The sequence below is a fragment of the Herpailurus yagouaroundi genome, unplaced genomic scaffold (genome assembly GCF_014898765.1).
Source record: "Herpailurus yagouaroundi ecotype Mexico unplaced genomic scaffold, PumYag 161, whole genome shotgun sequence".
Lineage (NCBI taxonomy): Eukaryota > Metazoa > Chordata > Mammalia > Carnivora > Felidae > Herpailurus > Herpailurus yagouaroundi.
The window spans coordinates 25405799-25428521 of record NW_024412402.1 but is presented as its reverse complement, the minus strand read 5'-3'; the positions used below and the strand labels follow the sequence as shown (position 1 = coordinate 25428521).

At 45.0% G+C, this 22723-nt stretch overlaps 1 protein-coding gene and 1 long non-coding RNA gene across 4 annotated transcripts in view; one reads left to right on the top strand and one right to left on the bottom strand.

The window, feature by feature from the left end:
• GLB1L2 (galactosidase beta 1 like 2) overlaps positions 1 to 22723 on the bottom strand; it is a 54338-nt gene that overhangs the window by 13604 nt on the left and 18011 nt on the right. For 2 of the 3 annotated variants that reach the window (XM_040483592.1, XM_040483594.1), the window contains 8 exons: positions 20466 to 20513; positions 19855 to 20052; positions 18102 to 18170; positions 17420 to 17515; positions 15531 to 15639; positions 10848 to 10940; positions 7929 to 8010; positions 1538 to 1608 (listed from right to left, as the gene is read on the bottom strand). In XM_040483592.1, coding sequence (XP_040339526.1) covers positions 1538 to 1608; positions 7929 to 8010; positions 10848 to 10940; positions 15531 to 15639; positions 17420 to 17515; positions 18102 to 18170; positions 19855 to 20052; positions 20466 to 20513 — 766 coding nt within the window. The remainder of the gene's footprint in view (positions 1 to 1537; positions 1609 to 7928; positions 8011 to 10847; positions 10941 to 15530; positions 15640 to 17419; positions 17516 to 18101; positions 18171 to 19854; positions 20053 to 20465; positions 20514 to 22723) is intronic. The other variant, XM_040483593.1, reaches the window with a different exon arrangement.
• On the top strand, positions 5420 to 21926 carry LOC121035666 (uncharacterized). Its single transcript, XR_005793014.1, has 3 exons — positions 5420 to 5735; positions 15487 to 15596; positions 20740 to 21926. It is a non-coding gene; the product is annotated as an uncharacterized LOC121035666 (long non-coding RNA).

Here is a 22723-nt window from a genome sequence, read left to right as displayed (position 1 = left end):
CTGAACTGTGGACAGAAAGGCCATTGGCAGTACCAGTCTGTCAGCAGGATGACCTGGCCTGGGTGCACAGGTGTGGGGCCGCTCTCTAAGGATGACTAGAAAGGAGCCAACATGAAGCCTTGCTATCCCAAGTGCTTTCCAAATATTACCTCATTTGATCCTCAACCCTATGAGAAGATACTACCATCATTCACACTTCACAGAAGAGGAAAGAGAAGCACAGAGAGATCACACTACAGAGTGGGCAGAGGGGAAGCTCACAAAATGCTATACCTGCCTTGGACAGCACTCAAGCACAATCCTACTCAGTTGCTGGGGAACTGTTTATTGGACACATATTTCCACAGGTAGGTCACAAACCCCATGAGGACACAGACCCTACTATCTTAGTTACTTCAGGGTAAGAGGGCCTAGCCACACTCTACATGCAGAGCAGACACTCAGTGAACACTGGAGGAAGGAAGGCAAGGAGAAAGGGTCTGGACCCAGGCCCACCCAGACCTACTGTCTCTCCCCTGATCAGCCTAACAAAATCTCCCTGGGGTCAGTTCCCATCCTGCCCCATCTCTTCTCATTCCATTTGTCCCTCTAAACTCAAGTAGTAGCCACATCATACACATGGGCAGCCCTCATCTTCCACGGCTTCACACTTCCATGGTGACTTCAGATGGATGTGCCTTCGGATGCTACTTCTGCTCTACCAAACAAACAGGTGGGATGGAGAACAGCCCTACCATCTCTGTGGGCACCTATTCACGAGTGATATGAACACTCCAACAGCTCCACACTAGGCCTGGGATCAATGCCTATATCTAATAGGTGGTGACAATTTGGAGCATTCACACCCTTCAGTAAGACATGGTGAGAGATGGGGCCTCAGCTCTATGAATGGGCCATGGCCAGATTCCATCTGCCTCCTTAGGAAAGACAGACACATGAATTCTAGAGAAGAGAAATCAATCAGAATAGGATTTAACTGTAAATTCCCATCAACTTGAGAGATGTGGACTTATAGTTAGAAACTCTTTTCTCCTCTGACCTGGAATGGCTCAGGCCTCCCATCCTGCTGATGAAATAATCTTTCTAGGCCTAGAAACCTACAAGTTAAGGTCAGACACACAGTACAGGACAGGAAAGCATTTTTGTGGAGTCCACAGAATTCTAGTCCAGAGCTTCTATGAGCAAACTGAGCCTAGAGCTCCAAAAAGGGCCCCTTTCTCCAGAGGCAGGAAACCACATTCATGCATCAGTCTATATAGCAACAACTTAGAGAAACTTCTCCACTTCTCCACTGCTATTCTGACTGGGGGTGTGGCAACATGGGGACAACAGGGGTTAAGAGCCACAGTGCAACAGGATGTCTGTGAGATGAAAGGCTGAGCGAGTCCTGAGTCCTTCTTCCCCTGTCCCAGAGCCCTGGGCATAGCTGCAGGTACCCCAAAACACCACACACTTCCTGACAGAGGTTCTACTTGACTCTAAGACTTCCTACACTCATGCCAAGCAGAGCAGGCAGCTGCTCCTGGGCCAGACTTACCTGGACACTTAAGAGAAAGTTGGTTAATAACTGCAACTCATGCTGTGACTGCAAGTTGATGGTGGCCAGCACTGTGAACGGCAAGCAGAAAAGAGAAAGGATTGTCTTAAAGCCAGGGAGACATTCTGAATTAACCATGACCTTTCCCAATTCATCAGCAAAATAAATTAACTAATCTTGACATTGTTTCCCACCTCCAATTAGAGTTAAGTTCCTGTGATGTCAGGAGATTTATCTTATTCATCTTGGAAACTCTACCACTCAGCACAGAGCTTACAGGGCAGTCACTCACGAGGCATCTGTTCTTGATTAATGTAATTTTTACAATGAGAGTGTGCATTTCTGTTAGTTATTCTTTTGGAGGAGCCGAGAGTCTGATGTTTATTTTGCACCTCAAGTATCTAGTGCAAGGTGATGATCTAAATGAAAACTCTTTTATTCCTTAGATGAGGACTAATTTTGTATTCCATTCCATAATGTGTCCATTCTATAATTTAAAATTATATTTTAAATGGCACCAGTGAGGGGTGCTTGGGTGACTTCGTTGGTTAAGCATCCAACTCTTGATTTTGGCTCAGGTCATGATCTCATGGTTCACGTGTTCGAGCCCTGCATCGGGCTCTGCACTGACAGCTCAGAGCCTGCTTGGCATTCTCTCTACAAACAAATAAACATTTAAAAATAATAATAAATGGCACCAGTGAAAGGTATGCTGGAGAAAGATGTGCTACATTTGGCTTGTGGCCATGGACCCTTTGGCCTACCCCAGCTGCAGAACTTGGCTCTGAGGCTCCTTGCCTGCCTGTTGTCCACCTGGACAGTAGGACTCAGAGGCACTGGGCTTGGTCTTAGCTCCAGTGGGTCTGGGAATACATGACAGAGACTGGGCCAGCCTGCCAAGCCGGCCACCCTGACACTGTCCTGTTGGACATAAGCCACTGATTACCAGTGATTAAAAATAAACAATAGCTGAGGCTCTAAGAGATTAAAACATTTGCTTCAAGGTCACACAATTGGTGAGCAGCAGACTAGGGTACAATCCCAGGCCCATCTGACACTGACCCATTGTCCTTGGATGTCACCATACTCCAGCAATCTACTGGATAAGACTCTATATCGAGACCCCTCGTCACATAAAGGAGAAACCTTGAAGACAAGAAGCCCGTCTGAAACTGAGCAGGCAAAAATCTCAGAAGTGAACAGGATTAGCATGACTAACTGAACATAACAACTATTGCTAGCCTTCCTCACACTCCACTAAAATAAAAATGAAGGAATGCAAAAGTAGAAGTTTGTAAAAAACAAGACCTGAAGAGAAGACAAAGCAGAGAGGAAGTTTCAAGAAAATCTCAGAAGACTGCAAAGGGCAGTGGGTCAGTAAATGGCCTAGGAGAGTGGAAGAAGTTTCGACCACTCCCCACTTCCAGCCTAAGGACTTACCTGACGTCCCAGACACCATGCAGCCGGAGGACATCTCTGTCCCCTGCCTTACACACTCCTCAAGCCTCTTCCCCAGCTGCTTCCCCACTGGTGCCCAACCCCAGGGGACCACACTCTCCGGAAAAGCTGAGCCCGAGTGTCTCCAGGCTTGGAGGGATCTGTGCAGCAGAGTGTGGAGAGGTTTGCAGTGGGGCATAAGGGCCATCTCAGTCAGGGGATTCCTGCCCATTCCTCCTGCCTGACTCCAGCAACAGATCAAAGGATTCTTCTCTGGAAACACTTAAAAGCGCTAAAGAGATTATCTCCAAACACTGACATTTAAAGGCTTCCATCCTTTAAATAGCACACCCCGGCCCAACCCCTGCCCCAGCCTCTCCTGGCACTCATTGCCATGTGGCTGTTCAGTGCCTCCTCCTTCAACTGCTCAGACAAGAGCCAAACAATTGAGAAAAATCCCCTCGTGGAAGATTGAGCAGAACTGTTAAGTATTAAAAAAAAAAAAAAAAAAAAAAAAAAAGTAGCACATTCTCAAAGCAAGGTAAGAAAGATACTGTCCATTTAAAAAGTATGTCCTTGGGGCATCTGAGTGGCTTGGTTGAGCAACCCACTTTGGCTCAGGTCATGATCTCACAGTTTGTGAGTTCGACCCCCGCGTCAGGCTCTGTGCTCACAGCTCAGAGCCTGGAGCCTACTTCAGATTCTGTGTCTCCCCCTCTCTCTACCCCTCCCCTGCTCATGCTCTGTGTCTCTCTGTCTCTCAATAATAAATAAACGTTAAAAAAAAAAAAGTATGCCCTGAGAAAAGAAATATATTCAAGAAAATAAAATCCAGGAAATAAGAGAAAGATTACAGGACAGAAATTGAGGAAGTCATCCAGAATATGGAACTAAAGGGCAGAGATCAATCAAAAAGACAAGCAACTTAGATAATCGATATAAAAGCCCAATCTACAAATAACAGGAGTGACCAAAAGATCAGAAAAAAGAGGGAAAACATATCAAAAAAAAAAAAAAAAAAGAAAGAAAGAAAGCACTGACTAGATGTCCCACTGACAACAACCACAACTGTTTCAATTCAAATGACTCACAAAAGTGCCACAAAAGGAAAAGAATCTCACACCAAAGAACATCATTGTGAAATACCAGAATACCAAGGATAAAGGAAAATCCTGTAATTTTGTAGAAATGGGAAGGAAAAAATATACACAGAGAACATATAAAAGAAGGATCAGGAAACAGAATGTGCCTGTACCTCATCAGTGACAGCGGGCGCTAGAAAATCAGGGAACAGTGCCTTCACAGTTCCAGAGAGAACCAGAGGTCAGCCTCAGGTAGAGCTCCATCAGGTCAGGGGCAGTGGGGTCTCAGACGCATCGGACTTGACACAGAATCTGATATATACAGATGTTTGAAACACAGTGTGACAGAAATTTGGAAGATCTTTGGTAAAGGTTTGTTTAAAAGAGAAGGGGGGGGACACCTAAAACTAATGTAATATTGTGTGTCAACTATGTGTGTGTCAACTTAAATTAAAAAAAAAAAAAAAACAAAAAAAGAGAAAGGGGGGGGGGAGATTTAAAAAATTGAAAGGAAAAGAGAATAAACAGGATAATTACACCGAAAGTGAAAACCAAGCAACCGAAAGTCAGCCAGTTCACAAATACTGCCCAGAATATGGCTCGCACCGTAGCGGGTGGGAAGGGCATTTCCACGTGGTAATGCAGGCACCAAGAAACCAACCAGAATTATGACGTAGCCACACCGCCAGGAACGCTGCGGACCCAGGTCTCGTACGGGGAGTGGAGGAGGAAGCCGCACTTCTGTGGCTTTATTTTTACACCTTGTGAATGTCTTACTTTAATTACATTTTTAACTAACTGAAAAAAGTCTTTCTGGGCAGCAAGCACGGCTCTGGAGGTCAGGGAGTTAGAAGACACCAGGAGGGGCTTGGCGGGGGCGGAGCCGGGGTTGGGGCGGGAAGGGCACGCCGAGGGCGGGGCCGGAGGGTGGGACCGGGAGGGGCACGGCGGGGGCGGAGCCAGGGTGAGGCAGAGAAGGGCACCGCGGGGGCGGCGCCCGAGTTGGCAGGGAGAGCAAGGAGGGGCCGCAGCGGGGCGTGGGGAGGAGCATGGAGGGGGCATAGCCTGGAGAAGGGGCCTGGCGGGCGGGCGAGGGGAGGAGCGCGCCGTAGAGAGGGTATGGTGTCCAGCAACCTGCCTGGGAGACTCCCTAATGCACCGGAGGCCTTGCTCAGCACACTGCCGACACGCTAAAAATGTACACCAGCCTTCAAAGGGCCTTGCCTTCCCAGCACTGGCCACAGCTCCTCCTAGGCCCCACCGAGTGGCACGGGCCCGCGGAGGCCTTGGAAGTAGTCACAGGAGACAGTGCCACCGCGTGGAAATGGCGGGAATCGCTGCTGGTCCTTGAGGAACTCAATAGTCTAGGGAAAGGGCCTTCTGTTCATTCATCCAGCAGTCACGCCCTGGGGGCCCCCTGCTGGCCGGCGCTGGCCTAGGGCTGCAAAGATGAAAGTCCCTATCTGTTCAGTCTAGTGGAGGGGAGGGCGACGAAGAAGGAACTGGAAAGGGACATGCACTGCAGCAGGGGCAAGCCGATTGTGGGAGCCCGCAGGAAGCACCAGGCAGCTCATTAGAGGCCCTTCAACCACCATCATCTATGCAGAGCATGAACCGAACCGTGTCCAGGCACAGAAGTACAGCCTAACAAGACGGAATTTAGCACTGCAGTGAGACAGGTAAATAAAACAAACTACCCAGAATGTTAGAAGGCCAAATAAAGCAGGCCCAAAGAGCCGGGGGAGCTCTAGGAGGAGCTTGGGTGTTTGGAGGAAACCTCACTTGGAGGTGATCTCAGAGAAAAACGGGAGGAAATGGAATAGCTATGCAGGTATCTGCATGAAGGCTGGAGGTGTCCAGTATGTTCCAAGAACAGGTAGGAGGCCAGGAGGGTGGAGCTGGAGACACCTGGCCAGATCACAGAGGTCACAGGTCAAAGGATGCCCCTGGAGGTTTTTCTCATAGCTTGTGCTTCACTGTCAGCAAGGCAGAATGTACCTGAAGTTCAGGTGAGGCATGAGGTGATCCAAATGACATTTTCAAATACTATGTTCAGAAAAAGTTGTGCAGGAGTCAACAGTAAAAAGGAGCATTAGTTCAGTGCTGTGGCAATAATGCATATGAGAACAGTGGTAACAGTTCAGATGCTAAAACTTGAATCTGGATAAATTTGAAGATAAAGATAAAAAGAATTTGCTGATGGCTGTATGTCAGGCACACAGAAGGAGAGGTCTGAGAGTGCCTACAAAGTTTAGGGCCAGGGCAACTAGGGGAAATGGAGATGCAATTTACTGAGAATAAGAAGACTAAAAAGTGGGGCGGACTCTGGGAGGGAAACAGACAAGTTCAGTTCTCTGCTGGTTCCACTGAGACCTGCAGCCTTCCTGGGCACTGTGCCCAGTATGCAGATGCACACGTGAGGCAGGAGTTCAGGGAAGGTTGCTGACAGAAACAAGCATCTCACAGTTATCAACACACAGATCAGATTTAAAGTCACCTGGATGACACCACCAGGGCACTGAGTGTATGGAGAGAATTCATTCCAAAGGGTGAGAAGTAAAGAATTTAAACATCAGAATTTGGAGACAGACATGTGACCAGCAGGAGATACCAAGAAGGAGCAGCCTGTGAGTTCAGAGAAAAAAGTAGGAAATTGGGTCTCAGACACCAAGGGTGGAAAACATTTCAAAGGGAAGAGATTGATGGCTGCTGATAAGTAAAATCAGAGAAGTCAGAGGCAATGAGGATGAACGCTTAAATTTATAACATGAGGTCACTGGCGATCTCAAAAAGAGCAGTGGCAGTGGAATGGTGAGGGTGGTAATGTGGTTCCCATGGTTTAAGAGAGAGGAGGGGAAAGGGCCTGGGGGGGCAGTGAGCATGGACATGGGGAGAGCTCTTGAAAGGGGAGCAGAGAAACACAACAGGCTTTGGATGGGGAAATGAGTCAAGAGATTTCTTTTAGAAGAGAGAAATGGGGGTGCCTAGGTGACTCTGTTGGTTAAGCATCTGACTCTTGCTTTTGGCTCAGGTCATGATCTGGGGTTCATGAGTTTGAGCCCCGCATCAGGCTCCCTGCTGAGAGCATGGAGCCTGCTTGGGATTCTCCCTCTCCTTTCTCTCTGCCTGTCCTATGGGCACAGGTGCTCGCTCTCTCTCTCTCTCTCTCGCTCTCGCTCTCTCTCTCTTCAAAATAAATACATAAACTTTAAAAAATAAAGAAGAGAGAAAGAACATGTTGATATGCAGATGGGAATAATCAAACAGAAAGAGAAAATCTGATCACTGAGGGCAGAAGCAGGGAGCTCCTGGAGCAATGCCCTTGAGTAGCTGAGGGAGAAAGGGCTTGGTGCACAAGGGTGGAGCTGGGCCGGCACATCTACAGTAACAGGAAGAGAGGTTAGAGTCAGGGAGATGGATGCTGCTGGATGGAGAGCCACCATGGTCATCTACACTTGCTGCTCAGCCAGTTGCTGTCACAGCAGGGGCTACATACCCCCTGGGCAGTGGTCAGCCATCTCCACGATTTTGGCAGGGTTTGAGTAAGCCATCCTCACAGGACACCCTCTCTGCAGACATGCAGACGCTTTCCAGTATGACCAACTCACCATTTCCAGCTTGTAGTCTGCAGAACACTGTTAGTGTCCTGCGTAAGTGCTCAGCAGAAGTGGGAGACCAGAGAGATCCATGTGACATGGATCCTCCAACCCTCTGAGGCCCAGAGCTTCGGGCCCAGTGCCATGCAAACAGGAGAAGCACAGATAGCAGAGAAACTCCACTTGTGGCTCAGGCCATTTGGGGAGGGGGGCGTGCACAGTGAGGCCAGGGTGCTGATCCCCCACCCTATCCCTGCACAGCCTCCAGGTAGGCACCTCCATCCATGACTCCCTTTTGCAGGCCGTCCTTGTTGTCTGAAGTCAAGAGCAATTCCACAATACCCCGGTCTTCCAAGGCCTATGGGGGGGAAGAAGACAAGTCAATATTCACTCCTCAGAGCTCCTGCCATGTCACACAGCTGGGAAGGTGGCAGCCAGAAAAGAAAGAGGGAGAGATTCAAAATAAAGCATTTACCTCTCCACAGAAAATGGACAGAAACCCTCCTGTCTGTGCCCACCATGTTCAACAAAGCTCCTATCAGCTGAAGTCCAGCTGAGGCAGGGGTAGGGCTATCAGACTCTGACATCTCTTGGCTGCCCCAGATCTGGCAAGGTGTCAGGTCTGGCTGGTGCTCTGTTCCCATCTAGGAACAGAGGGCAGCTCGGCAGGGCCAGATGCTATGCTGTCACCTAGCAGCTGACTACAGGGCTCTACAAGTGGGTCAGGCCTTCCTGATACCAGAAGCAAGCAGCCCATCACTTCCTCACACTGGGCCAGGGTGGGCTCTGTTCAACCGCCATGCCCCAGCCACATGCCTATGACATGCTGCACATGCCCAGTAGAACAGGAGGCACTCCTTGCAGGTTGTAAATCAAATGAAGAACTGGAAGGAACACACACTGTGTTGAGATGCAATAACCATTTTACCACTCCAAATAACTGCTAACACTTATGGACCACTTACAGTCACGCCAGGCCTTCTGCTAATTACTTTACATAGACTAGCCTATTCAATCCTCACATTTAATAACTGTACAGATGAAGAGTCTCAGAGAGGTTGGATAAAGTGTTAAGGGATACAGAGCAAGTGAGCCAGTATGGACTTGAATCTAGAGTCTGCCCACCTTGAAAGGCTCTGCTTTAGGCCTATGGGCTTTTTTGGATTAGAAACCCCAGCAAGGGGAACTTTCCTATAATTTAACATGCAGATATTTTTATAAGATTGCTTATTTCAACCAAATTCTTTGGGAAACAGGTGAGGCAGAGAGATAATCCCTGGGGTGCATAATGTTCATATCTAAACCTGATGCAAGTAAGGAAAGAGCAGAGTGGGCCCTAATTCTCAGGGACAACAGAAGCCACAGAAGTTCAATCCATTAGGTAAGATAAGATGTTTATTAAAAGCCCTGGACCTACCACCTCACAACTCTCTAGCCAGTCATTTGCTGATATGTAACAGGCTTTGCCTTTGTTTGTACCTTATACATATAGCATCATGTGGGTTGAGAGGGTGTAACCATCTTTTACAGCTGTACTAGTTGCACTTGACTTTTCATGGCCATCAATCTATTGACTGCACACTGTAAGGGGTAATTACTATTACTGTTTCCTGACGACCAGTGATCTGCCAAGCAGAGTTCAGGGTCTTGTGTCTATAATCTCATTTCATTCCCAGAACAGCCTTAGAGAAAGCATTCTTGTCTCCATTGAACACATGATGAGGCTAAGGCTCAGAAAGGTGAGGTGACTTACCCAAGGTCATCCTATGCTGATGGTGTCCACATGTCCATTACACCCAGAAGAAGCTGCATGGCAGCTCAGGAGGGGTGCTGGGAGCTCTTGCTTGAGAGCAAGAGCTCAGGATGACAGGGGTGTGTGCTGCAGCTTCTTTTTGTCCATCTGTCTCACATATGGTACCTTCCCCAGACACCAGGGAGGTGTTGACTGAGCAGGAGAAGCCCCTTAACAACTGAATTCTCCTCTCCACACCATCAGCAGAGCTCTTCTCTGCAGCTCAGGACTCAGTAAACACCTGCTGGAGAAGCTCCAGCATTCAAGAGATAGTCCAAGGGAAAGAGTTATAATGCAAGAAGCTCTCCTGTCCTGCACCCTCGTTGGGATCTTTCTAGCTAATTCAAAGGCAAAGAGGAAGCTGGAGGTGTGGTCTAATCAAGTCTGCAGTTGGGTTTGATTATCAGGGTGGAACTCTCCCCTTCCTGATTTTGGGAATGCCTCTTTCTGGAGACAGCCTTGCTCCCTACATGGGGCTTTCTGCAAGAGACAAAAAGGGAGCAAGAGTAGATGAAATCCTATAAGCAGGAGTGCTTGAGCTCATTCTACCTACATGCAGGGACTGAAGTAATTTCCAGACAGAAAATGAATCTGCCTATGACAGTAGAAGAGATGCTGACATCATGGGCCAAAGCTAAAGCAGCTTTAATTAGGTGGATTCCCTGAGGCCACTTAACATTTCCTCAATGTTTCCTCTATAACCACTGCCAATGATCTATCAAAGTCTTATTTATTGACTACTTACTGAGAACAGTCCTAGAACAATCCTGAGCCAAGTGATCTCACACACGCGCACAATTCAGAGAGGCAAATTCTCTCATTATCCCCACTTCAAAGAATAGAAAATGGAGGTTTAGAAAAATAAAGGCCTTTTCTCAAGGTCTCAGCTACTAAGTAACAGAAACCAGATAGGCTTGTTCTTTAAAGTGTCATCTAGCCCAGCCCTTCTCTGATCTCCCATACATTAAATCAATGGTTCTCAAACTCACACACACATTGGAATCAGATGTCTGAGGACCACCCCAGAGATTCTTATTTAATTGATATGCTATATGGTTTGGGCATAGGGATTTTTAAAGTGAATGTACAGACGAAGCTGGGAACCCTTGCTTTAGATGCTGGAATGAGGGCAGCCTTTACAGGGAGACTTCACTAATCCTCACACTCAATTAAGTCCATCCCTTTATTCTCAGCCACTGCAACCCCATGTGTGTACTGCAACCCCCAATTAGACTCAATAAAAAGTAAATAAGTGATGACCTCACTGAAATAAAAGTATGGTGAAAGGATTCACTAATAAATGTGGTATTAATATGAGAAAAGTACTAGACCAACATGTCACATCACAGCCCATACTACATTCCAGAGGAAGGAATATGAAGAAATAAAGATCTGATATTTACCTTCTTGATGTAAGGCATATAGGCGGGGTCTCTGTTATAGGAACCATATTCATTCTCCACCTGCACAGCAATGATGGGGCCTCCATGCTTGTACTGGAGAAAGAGATAAACAATCAGAAGCTGAATTTGTAGTGGAAGCTGTACTATCTAATTTCATCATACTTCTCACCCATTAGCAGCAAAATATTCCATTTGGAAGCAAAAGTCTCAAAAGATTTGATTATATAATTGAGAGTGATGTCAGTAAGACACAGAGAAAGTAGGGAGTTCCAGGCCCTGGTTCCCTATGGAAACATCAAACAATTAAAGACTAAATAAAATAACTTTATTTTATTAACTGGTCTGGAAACTAGTTAAATGTTTAAGCAAATGAAGAAAAACACATGTTTAAAATGATAGGAAATATCTTGGTGTTTTTGCTCATCCTTGCCCAACCTCCTCCCTGGCACAGTGTGGCATAATCCCAAAAGATCAATCTAATTCCCAGTTCCTTCCCTCAGGACAAAAGGAGCAAAATGGAACTTGTTTGTAGCCCACTTGTCTGTGGGCTGCCCAGTAGACTAGTTTCTGTCTCATCTGATTTGGAGCTCAGACAGCAAATGTTGGCATAGTTTGGACCTCAGGCTAAAAGCAACACAAGGCAGTGGAGGTCACAGCATGTGAAAATTTCAGAGGTTCTACAGACTCATATATGCCTGTGCAAGGGATTATAGGCAGAGGAATATGATAGAACATCTAAGGCCACAAAGGAAGGTGGGGTGAGACTCTTTGGAAAATTAAGACATGTAAAAGCAGCCAGGGAAAATTGGAGGCAGGGGTTTGGGGAAAGGCACACACACACAGGCCAGACTAGACACATACCCAGGAAACATCTGAGAAGATCTGGAGCCATAACCCTATGCTTATCTTAATGTGTAGGAGCCCACCAAATAGTGAAGATGTTCCCCACAAGTCTGCAAAGACTATGAGAGGTGACTGTTGTTTCAAATGTCCAATTTTCAACAACAACAAAAACACAAGGCAAAGAAACAGGATAATACAGCTCATTCAAAGGAATAAAGTAAATCTCTAAAGAAATGCACACACTTAATAGACAAAGATTTTAAAACAATCGCCATAAATATGCTCAATGAGCTAAGGAAAAACATGGACAAAGAGATCAGGAAAATGCTATATCAGCAAAGTGAGAATATCAATACAGATAGAGAAACTATAAAATATAAGAAACAAGATTTCTGGAGCTGAAAAATATATCTGACTAGAAAAAATTCACCATAGAAGTTCAACAGCAGATTCAAACAGGAAGAAGAAAGAATGGGCTAACTTGAAAACAAGTCATTTGAAATTATTCAGTCTACAGAACAAAAAGAGAGAATGAAGAAAAGGGAACAAAACCTGAGGGGCTTATGCAACATCAGTAAGCAGACAAAAATACTCATTGTGGAAATTCCAAAAAGAAGAAAGAAAAGGGGCAGAGAGATTATTTGAAAAATTAATGGCTGGAAACCTCTCAAATTTGAGAGGACATGGGTATACAAATCCAAGAAGCTTCGGTGAACTCCAAGTAGCATTAACCAAGAGACAACACTAAGGCACATTACAATCAAACCATCAAAGCCAAAGACAAAAAGAGATTCTTGAAAGGAGCAAGAGAAAAGCAACTTGAAACATACAAAGGATCCCCAATAAGACTATCAGTGGATATCTCACCAGAAATCTGGCAGGGCAGTGACAGAAGGATGATATATTCAAAGTGCTGAAGGGGAAAAAAAACTATCAACTGAGAATTCTGTATCCAGCAAAACTGTCCTTAAACAATGAGGAAGAAGTTAAGACATACTCATACAAGTAAAAGTTGAGGGAATCTGATACCACTAGACTTGAGTTATGAGAAATGCTACACAGAGTCCCTCAAATTGAAATGAAAAGATGCCACACAGTGACTTGAAGCCCCTTGAAAATATAAGGTTCTCCTGTAAAGGTAAATATATTTTAAAAATGTAAAAACCAGTATTATTCTAATTTTAGTTTATAAATCTACTTCTTATTTTTTAACAGGATTTAAAAGACAAATGCATGAAAATAATTATTAATCTAGATTAATGAGTACACAATATATAAATATGTGACTTGTGACATCAATAACATACAGCAAGGTTGAGCTGTAAAGGAGTAGTTGTGATTGTATGTGTGATTAAAGTTTAGTTGACATCAATATAAAATAGAACATCATATCTTTAGGACAGTATTTGTAATCTTCATGGTAACCACAATGAAAATATCTATAGAATATACACAAAAATGAATGAAAAAGGAATCAAAACTTGTCACTATGAAAAATCAACTAAATACAAAGGAAGGTAGTAATAGAGGAAATAAGGGAGAAAAAAAGCTACAAAACATACAGAAAACAAATAACAAAATGGCCAAAATAAATGCTTCCCTAATAGTAACTTCCTTAAATGTAAATGTTTAAACTCCCCAATAAAAAGACATAGATTTGGACTTGAACAACACTATAGACCAAATGTACCATATCCACATATATAAACACTCCATCCAATGACACAATACACATTTTTCTCATGTACACATGGAACATTCTTCTCCAGGAGAGATCATATTTTAGGCCACAACAGAAGCTTTAATACTTTTAAAAGATTGAAACCATTCAAAGCATATTTTCCAATCACAGTAGAATGAAACTAGAAACCAACAGCAGAAAGAACACTGAAAAATTCAAATTTCAAATTCCATGAATATGTGGAAATTAAACAACACACTCTTAAAAAACAACCAGTAACCCAAAGAAGAAATAATGGGAAAATCAGGATATATCTTGAGTCGAATGAAAATAAAAATTCAACATAAAGTTATGGGATGAAGTCAACATCTAACTTTTCACCTTAATGAACTAGGAAAGAGAAGCTAAACTTAAAGGTTTAAGGAGGAAGGAAATAACAAAGGTTAGAACAGAGATAAAAAGAGATTTAAAAATAGAGAAAAATAAAAAAACCCAAGAGTTAGTTCTTTGAAAAGATTAACAAAATTGGCAAAGCTTTAGTGAGATTAACTAGCATAGCCACATTATTCACAATAGACAAAAGTAACCTAGGTGTCCACTGATGAATGAATGGATGAGCAAAATGTGGTCCAGAGATACAATAGATTATTATTAGGTCTTAAAAAGTAAGGAAATTCTGACACCTACTACAACACAAATGAATGTTGAAGACATTATGACAAATGAAAGAAGCCAGACATAACAGGACAAGTATTACAGGATTCTACTTATATGAGGTACCTACAGTGGTCAATTTCATAGAAACAGAAAGTAGAATGGTGGTTGGCAGGGGTTATGGAGAGGGGAGATAGGAAGTTAATATTTAATGGATGCAGAGTTTCAGTTTGGGAAGCTGAAAAAGTTCAGGAAATGGATGGTGGTAATGTTTGCACAACAATGTGAATGTACTTAATACCAGTGAACTTAAAACCACTTAAAAATGGTTAGAATGGTAATTTTTATGTTAGGTAAAATTTATATTATGACAAAATTACCATAATAAAAATAAAATAATTATGTTATACTCAGAAAATGCTTTTTTAAAGAAAGGTCTAGTACATCATTTCCATATTTAAGAATGCTTCTAAGCCATACTCCTGGCATGACCTTCCCTAAAACCACCTTCCCTAAAACCTCTACCTCCACCAATCTACTACAACCTGCTGAATCATCTCAGTAATTCCATCTTCCTTATAAAAATGTAGGCCAAAAACTTCCTGGCTTGTTGCTTCTTTCATTACTAGGGCTTCCAGATTTAAGAAATAAAAATACAAGATAGCCAGTTATACGTGAATATATAATGAATAAGTTTTTATATAAATTATGAATATTTTTAATGTAAGTATGTCCCATGTAACATTTAGGATATATTTATACTAAAACATATTCCTTGTTTATCTGAAGTTCAAATTTAACTTAGTACCCAGTGTTTTATTTGTCTACCCTACAGATGATCAAGTAGTTCCTTTGATCTATGTGTGCTGTGAACATTACAAACCATTGACTGAAGAGCAATTTTTATTGATGTACTAATTTTTTATTGTACTAATTTCTCAGCATGACTCTTATTTTTACATAAACTATTAATTATTCCCATTCCTGCTTTTTTATTGCTTCCAAATATTACATGCAATAAGATAATTTCTTCCCAAAATTGATTTTTATCACTTATTGAATGAAATATGCACCATACAGCACCTTTTTGATAGCAGAAAGATGTACCTTGAAAAGTCATCAATTGTAATTTTATAACTACAAAAAGTCCCGTGTATTACAGGTAAGGGCCTATCCATTTATGCTCTTTTTCACAAAGAACTGAGCCACTATTGGGATGCCAATCAGTGGGTTTTTCAGAATAAGACATCACATCGGACATTGTGTGGAATAATGTAAGCCCTTGTGCCTATCTCTTCAGCACTGAACCACCTAAAACAATATTGAAATACATCTTTTAAAAGACAACTATTGCAAACCCCTCCAATTATAGATCTCAGGCAGTGGGGAGGAATGTGTTCTGTATTGAAAGGAACTGGGAGCCCTTTGTCTGAGAGCTAACCTAGGACTGTTTACTTCCAGTAGGAAAATAGCTGAACTTCCAAGAAGAGTCTCCTTGCTTTTACCTGGAGTGGCACCACCCTGGACATCAGGTGATCAAAATAAAGGTCCACTGCTTCGGTGAAGCCCTTGTAAGTTGTTCTCAGCCTCATGCCAGAGTCTTGGAGTAACCAGCTTGAATAAAAGGGGGGTGGGAATTAGTTGCACTGTTTATGAGTTTCTCTTGGCAGGAGATGGTGGGGAGAAAAGCAGTGGCTTCAGAGTGCTGGGGGTAAGCAAGACAATTCCCACCCCACCACCTCCACTCAGCCAGGAAGGCAGGAGATTGTGCAAACAGATTCAGGGGCAAACACTGCCAGAACTCAAGACCTGCACTCTGCACTTGTTTCCCTACCAAAAGACACCAGCACTGCTAGGGATTTTATTTCGAGCTTTATGGCTATGGTCTGGCTGCCAGTCAGAGTGAGAAAATCTTCTCACTGAATTCAAGGCCCAGCATGGAAGCATTTACTCTAAAATCTCATTACAAAGGGGTAAAGCCAAAAGGGTTAAAGAATCACTGGGACCAGATGCAACTTTCTGGTGTCTCCCAGAAAACTAAGCCTGACATGGAGGTCATGAGAGGCTAATCCACTTCTCATTCCTGTCCATCCATCCATCTGCTGCTCTCCACGCTGACCCTGTGACTCATTAACATCAGCCTCCACAGCTCTTCAGAGCTTAGTTCAGAGGAGGAGCTGCAGAGCGAGATTAGTTCTTCCCACAGCCTGTCCCTTGTGATCACATTTCCCAGGTGAACCCAGATCATTTGTTCCAGAGTTAGGAACTCTTCCTTCTCACTTGAAATTCTAAGTAAAACACTTATATTTTCTTAAAAAGGGTCTAATGCTTCACATCCTAAGTTGGAAGTCCTGAACAAGGTCAGAAAATTATCAATTGATGTTAGGTAAAAATGCAGGAGGAGAGAGCAGCTTCCTTTAGACTGACACCTCTACCCTCCCTCTCACCTAAACCAGGTCTAGCTTCTCATCACCACTGGGTCTTTGCCTGTTTGGGCCTCCCTGGGGTGTGCCCACATGCCCATCCTCGATGCCAGGACCTGAGTGGACAATGCTGCCCAGGAGAAGGACTGAGTGCTGGAGCTCCTGCTGTTCTGAGCTAACACTTAAATCCTGTCCTCCTGGCAGCTCTGGCTGGGCCTGAGGACATCACTGACACACAGATTTCTAATCCCTAGGTGCAGGGGGAGGGCACTCTGGCTGTGTGCATGGCCTTGTCAAGGGCACTCTTGCCAAGCTGAACAGCACAGAGACAGAGAAGTCATCCTGGAGAGCAAAGGAGATGGAGACAGAGCCTGCCTGGGATCCCTAGGGAAGGGCTGGGTGGAACTGGAGAAAAGAGAGAAAACAAAGCCTGGGCTAGTAGCTGTGTTACAGGGAGAGGCCATTCCCAAAGGAGACCACGAGGCAAACAGGACCAGCCTTCTTCCCTCTTGGGGTGGCATGGTATAGGAGAGAGTTGATCTAACCATCTGGAACACTGTGAGGATGGGAGAGATTACCCCCTATTAACAAGGAAGTCTTTTTGCTGAAAATTAATCACAATGATGAGGACAAGGAATGAATGTGGTACCAGGTGATTACTGCCCAGATTTCTACTCCAGCCACAGAGCACTCTACTGACCTCAGTGGAGACTACACATTCTAACATAACTCATTAAAGCCTTAAATTTTAAGATAAAACATAAAAACAATAATTTGTTTCTCTAATACTTTATTAAGATAAAGTAACATCATTTAAAATGGCTCCCTTTAGGTCCCACTTATTCTGAATGGTGTTTCAGTACAGAATGAAAAATATACTTCAATAGCAAAATTAAACCTACCTTTGTGATTAGCATTTTGCACAAGCACACAGGACAGCTCAAGCCACAGCCCCTCACAGCCCCGCTCACCTGGGCAAGCCCCCGAGGTCGATCTCACTGCAGATGTAGGGGCCTGGACGCAGAATCACCCACAACCCGATCTCTTCAGCCATCAGCACAAAGGCCCTAGGGAGGTCAGTGTTAGCAGCTCTCAAGACATCAGGGGGGGAGGGTGGGGATGAGCCTGGCACACATCACAAGGTGGTGGATCTACCTGGCTCCTCCCCTCCCTGCTTTCAGACGCCCTGTGAGCTGGGTTCTCCCCTGCCCCCAGCCCAGTACCTTCTGCATAGTTCTACTGGGGGCATGAGGACCAAGGACATCAGACAAGATACGGTGTGTGTGGGGGGGTGGGGGGTGGAGGGTGTTCCTAACAGTGAACCTGACCCCAACAGTCTTGCTACCCTACATGGGTAAGCTCTGTCCCAGCCCAGGTGCTGGACCACACTACAGAACAGGGCAGACACTGGAGATTGATACCTCTGAGCTGCAATGAAAAGGTCTGAGCTCAGAGGAGGCAAACTCAGACCCTGAGAGTAACAGGTTCATGTCTGGAGAGCATTTGGGTCCTGAGAACAAGGCTCCAGACCCCAGGCTGTCTCTGGTTCTCAATGCAGAATGGAGATGGCCCTTTGATTCCTGACCAACCCAAGGGGCCACCTCTTTGCCTCCCAGCCTTAGGCCATGCCACAGAAGCAGTGACAGCACTTACTCCAGGTCCAGGTTCCCAGAGAAGTCAAATTTGCCTCTTTCTGGCTCGTGGAGATTCCATGGAACATAGCTATAATAGAAGATAATTACAGGAATGAGCTTTTCATTTATTCCACTTCATCTTCCAGATTACCTTCTTTATCCCTAAAACCCATTATGATGGTCGAAGATGTATTTCTTAGGCACATTGTTTTAATGGTATCAGGACTGGAACCAAGAGCTAACTGAGGAGATCTAGGGACCTTAGAGTATCCAGGGCCAGTCCCTGGGTGGCTAACAACTCATCTCCTTAGGAGAAGGGAGAGAAGGCCAGTAAGATTTGGGTGAAGCATAAGATGTGATCACAGGTCAGCTTGAGCATGCACTCCCCCACGTTCCTCCTTCCCTCCCCATGTCTCCTGTTCTCTCTTTATCAGCTGGTGGAGAAAAGGTAACTTTCTAAGAGAGTAAGTTAGAAGTAAGGTAAGAGGAAACCTCTGATCAGTCCTGTTTTTACTGAAGCAACCAGAATTTCAAATAACTCTTTCCTTATCTTCTAAAGAGAAGATAAGGAAATAAAGTAAGTTCTTCAAGGGGCCCAACTCAAGGGATATATGATAGTAACACAGCTGCTCCTCTCCTGGACTCCCACCCACCCCTGACTTCCAGTGGAGCCCCTGGAATTGAGGGAAGTGAGACTCAGGAGCTCCACATTTAAGGAAATACACATTACTCAGATTTTATAATGCAAGATGCTTAGCCTACAATATTCCCACCAGCTTCAGGAGTCCTGTGATGTGTGAATGTACCCTCAGGATCAGAACTTACATACACAAATAAATGGATCCTTTTAAGTAATCCTTCTGGAAAATTATATACATGTGTTTCAACTGTGCTGTTATAGCCCAGAACATTCCTGTAATTCTTTTTAGAAATTATCTTCAGAGCTGCTTCAACAAACCACCCAAGAAAATCCACATCCTTGATCTGTAATCACATATGTTTTCCTGAAAATAGAATAGTCCAGCCTGATATAACCCACTTTATTTCATAGACTTGGATCCAACTATCTTTTGGCAGTTTTGAAAAATAAATCCACAGAATGATAAGATTCTTCACAACTGAGCATATTTTTAACTGATTCACATATTCAACATTGTACTGAGTGCCTATCATGTGCCTGTCCTTGTGGTCAGTGCTAGACTGGAAGCCATAGTGCTCTGAAGATAATTCTAAACAGGAATGCTGAAAGGTGATGAGAACTTCCTTAGGAAGCTATTTTGAAAAAGATCACACTCATTTGCTAAATAAATTGGGGGGTGGAGTGCTTGTTTAAAATATATATATATATATATATATATATATATATATATATATATATGATAATTTAATCACCTCCACCCCTACACTCCCCTCCTTCACTATATTCCTTCGTGTATACACCATTGTTCTTTCTATGCCTCTAAACCTTACGTCCATCCTGTCTCCTCATCTGCACTAGTGGGGAGTGCTGTGCAGATGAGGAAAAGGAAGGTGTCATAGCTGGCAAACCTAAGCAGGAGTGTGGATGACCTGATCCTCCTATATTTTTCCTCACAAAGCTTAGCACAAAGATTCTCTTCAGGGACTGCTCAGGTCCAGGATCTGGCAGTGCTCCCCCATCCTGACACGATGGAGACCTACAGGCTAGGCTGCCTAGAAGAAGCCCAGGACACAGATGCCACAGATGCCAAAGCTCTGGGGGGGGGGCGGCCGGGGGTGGGGGCAGCACTCACGTGGTGAGGGTATTCAAGCCACAGGCTTTCATCTTCAGCAAGCGGTCCCTCCAGTATTCCTTGGGCACCCGGAAATAGTGCACAGAGCCCCCAAAGATCCAGAAGGTGGAGTCCTCCAGCATGAAGTGTTGGCCGTTGGCCTGCAGCCCTGATTGCCGGTGTCTCAGCCATGCAGGGACCAGATTATACCAGTCCAACCTGCAAAGAGAAAAGGCAGCTGGCAAGGCTGGCTTATCTTCAGCAATGAGCAGCACAGAGTGTTAGGAGACAGGGTTCTTCTCCACAGGCCTGCTTCTGAGGCCTTCAGAAAAGGCTCCCCACCCTCCGACTTAGCCAAACTTTGAAAGGCATCTTTCTTCAGCACACTCATATGCACCCCACTGTAGGGGAAGAGCAAGCTGAGACTATAGTCAGGAACAAGACAAACACAATGGTCAACATGGAGACTCTGCTATGGGGACAGAAGGCGAGGTGGGGGCACACGGCACGGAATGGATATTCTCAGGGGGCGCGGGGTGCCCAGGGCAGGTGTGGCACGCAGGTTCCTACAATGGCCAGCTCTTCTAGGCCATTTGACTAAACATCAAAGGAGCAGCTACTTCAAATAGTACCTCTGAGCCACATTGTGGTCACAGCTGCCCGGCTTGAGGTGCAAATACCTGGAAGGAGGTATCTGGGTTAGAAACAGCATTTATTCATTGACCAAATTTCCAAGTCTTAATTATTATCTAAAGATCAAGTTGAAGTGATGATCTAGCACAACAGAGAGCCCCACCTGGGAGGGCTGTTGGAAAGTGTTAGTCCCTGGAAAAGCAACTCGACCAAGCGGAGCCCACTCAAATTGATCCCCATGACTAGAATTCCCTCCCTCTCTTTTCTCCCCAGTCTCCAAAGACCATGAGAGAAATCCAGCAAGAGACGCTGGAGGAGCCAGGACATTCAAGAGAGTTGGAGAGAAAGAACCTCAGCTAGGCCAAGATGGCAGAGAAGTAGGGGGACCCATTCTTCCTGCCACTCTCAAACAAAGAAGTGCAGAAGCCAAAGGACTTTGAACACCAGAGCCTGGGAGGAAAAGAGACTGAATCTACTAGGAAGAAAATGGGGAAGCTGGAAAGAAGATAGGTGGGTAACTGCAAACTGGGGGAGATAAAAAACAGCCACATGGGCACGGAGCGGAGGCACTCCCTTCAACGGAGAGACAAAGGGAAAAGAAAGAGCAGCTAGGGAAGTGCAGGACCGTATCTGGACAGGAGAAAGTCCAGGGATTGAGACAGAGAGGGATCCGATCTCTAACTGCAGGGCTTTCTTTGGACTGGAGCTGGCTCCCTGTTGGTGCACCTGGAGAGGAGGGGAGCCTGGGTGTGGTGGTAGGTCAGGGGCTCAGTCCTCAGTTGGAGGAAGTGGTTCCCTCCCTGGAGGGCTATGTGATAGTACAGAATCTGCCTGTGTCTGCCACTCCTGGGCACAGTGGCTGGGCCAAGGGTGCAGTCTGCAGGAGGAAAAGGCTGCCATCTCTCTGGAGTGCTGTGGGAAAAGACAAAGCCTGCCTGTGTCTGCCACCCCGGGGGCTCGTGGCGAAGGTGGTGGCTCTTGGTCCCCAGTAGGAGAAGGCTGTCCTCCCTGAAGTGCAGGGGCACAGACAAAGCCAGCCAGGACCACATATCCGTCACACTGAGAGGCGCTTCCCCAATGCCAGAGTGCACAGAGCGGGACTTTGAATCCTAGTCAAGCATAGGGTCACGGGAGTTGGTGGAGCGAGAAGGACCTCCCCACCTGTGCCCTCGGCACAATAAGGATGACTCAAACAGAGTCCATCGGGTCCAGCTCCGTGGAGAAGAGACTGGGGGATCACCATTCCACACACCACCACCACCAAGGTGGGGCCTCAGGGATCAGTACTGGGGCCCAGAGTGGAGGTGGGTCCAGATTATGCCAAACCATGCCCCTTTGTGCTGGGTAACTGCGTATCCACCACAGCAGCACAGACCCTGCAGACAACTACTCCCGACAAGCGACGCAGCATTGCCTGGATTAACTCTAGGTCAATTCTGGATATATAGATATATTCTCCATCCCCCCCCCCCATTTCTCCTCCTTATCTCTTCCATGCCCTAGGCTGGTTACTCTGGTTATTGCCTGTCTAAACAGACATATTTAATCCATTGTCTTGATACATGTTCTACACCTCCTTATTTACACTCCTTTCTCTCTCTCTGGAATAATCAAGCAATATCGTTTCTCTGTCTGAGTAACTTTATCTGTTTCCTTTTCCCTGCCTCCTTCTTTATTTTCCTTTCTCTCCATCTGGATTAAGCCTTTTACCTCTCTGTCTAATCAATGTTTATCTTTTCTCCCCCCCCCCCCGCCCCCACGCTCCCCACTCCTCCTGTCATTTCTCTCCTTGTATGTTCTCTTCCATTAGCACTGCCTCTGCCCTCTTCTTTACTTTAGTCAGTGTTTTGGGGTTTTTTTTGTTTTTAGTCTTTAGGTTTTTGTTTTTGTTTGTTTGTGTTATTTGTTTGTGTGTTTGTGTGTTTTTGTCTCCTGTTTGTCTATTTGTTTTCCTTTACAGGGCTACTCCAAGGAACAAATCAAAGCACACCTGGAGGAGGATCCAAAATATCACTAAGAGTAGGGTAATAAAAAAACCAAACACAACAGAGAGCAAGTAACCATCTCTGAAAAAACACCTCCTGAAGGGCCAGGCCCTGGACACTGTATAACCCTCCTTTCATATAGCAGTGCTTGCAGGTGCAGAGCACACAACAAGCATTTAAAATGCATAAGGGACGAAAAACTAGCCAAAATGACAAAACAGAATAATTCTCCTCAAATGAAATTCCAAGACGTGGCAACAGCTAACAAATTG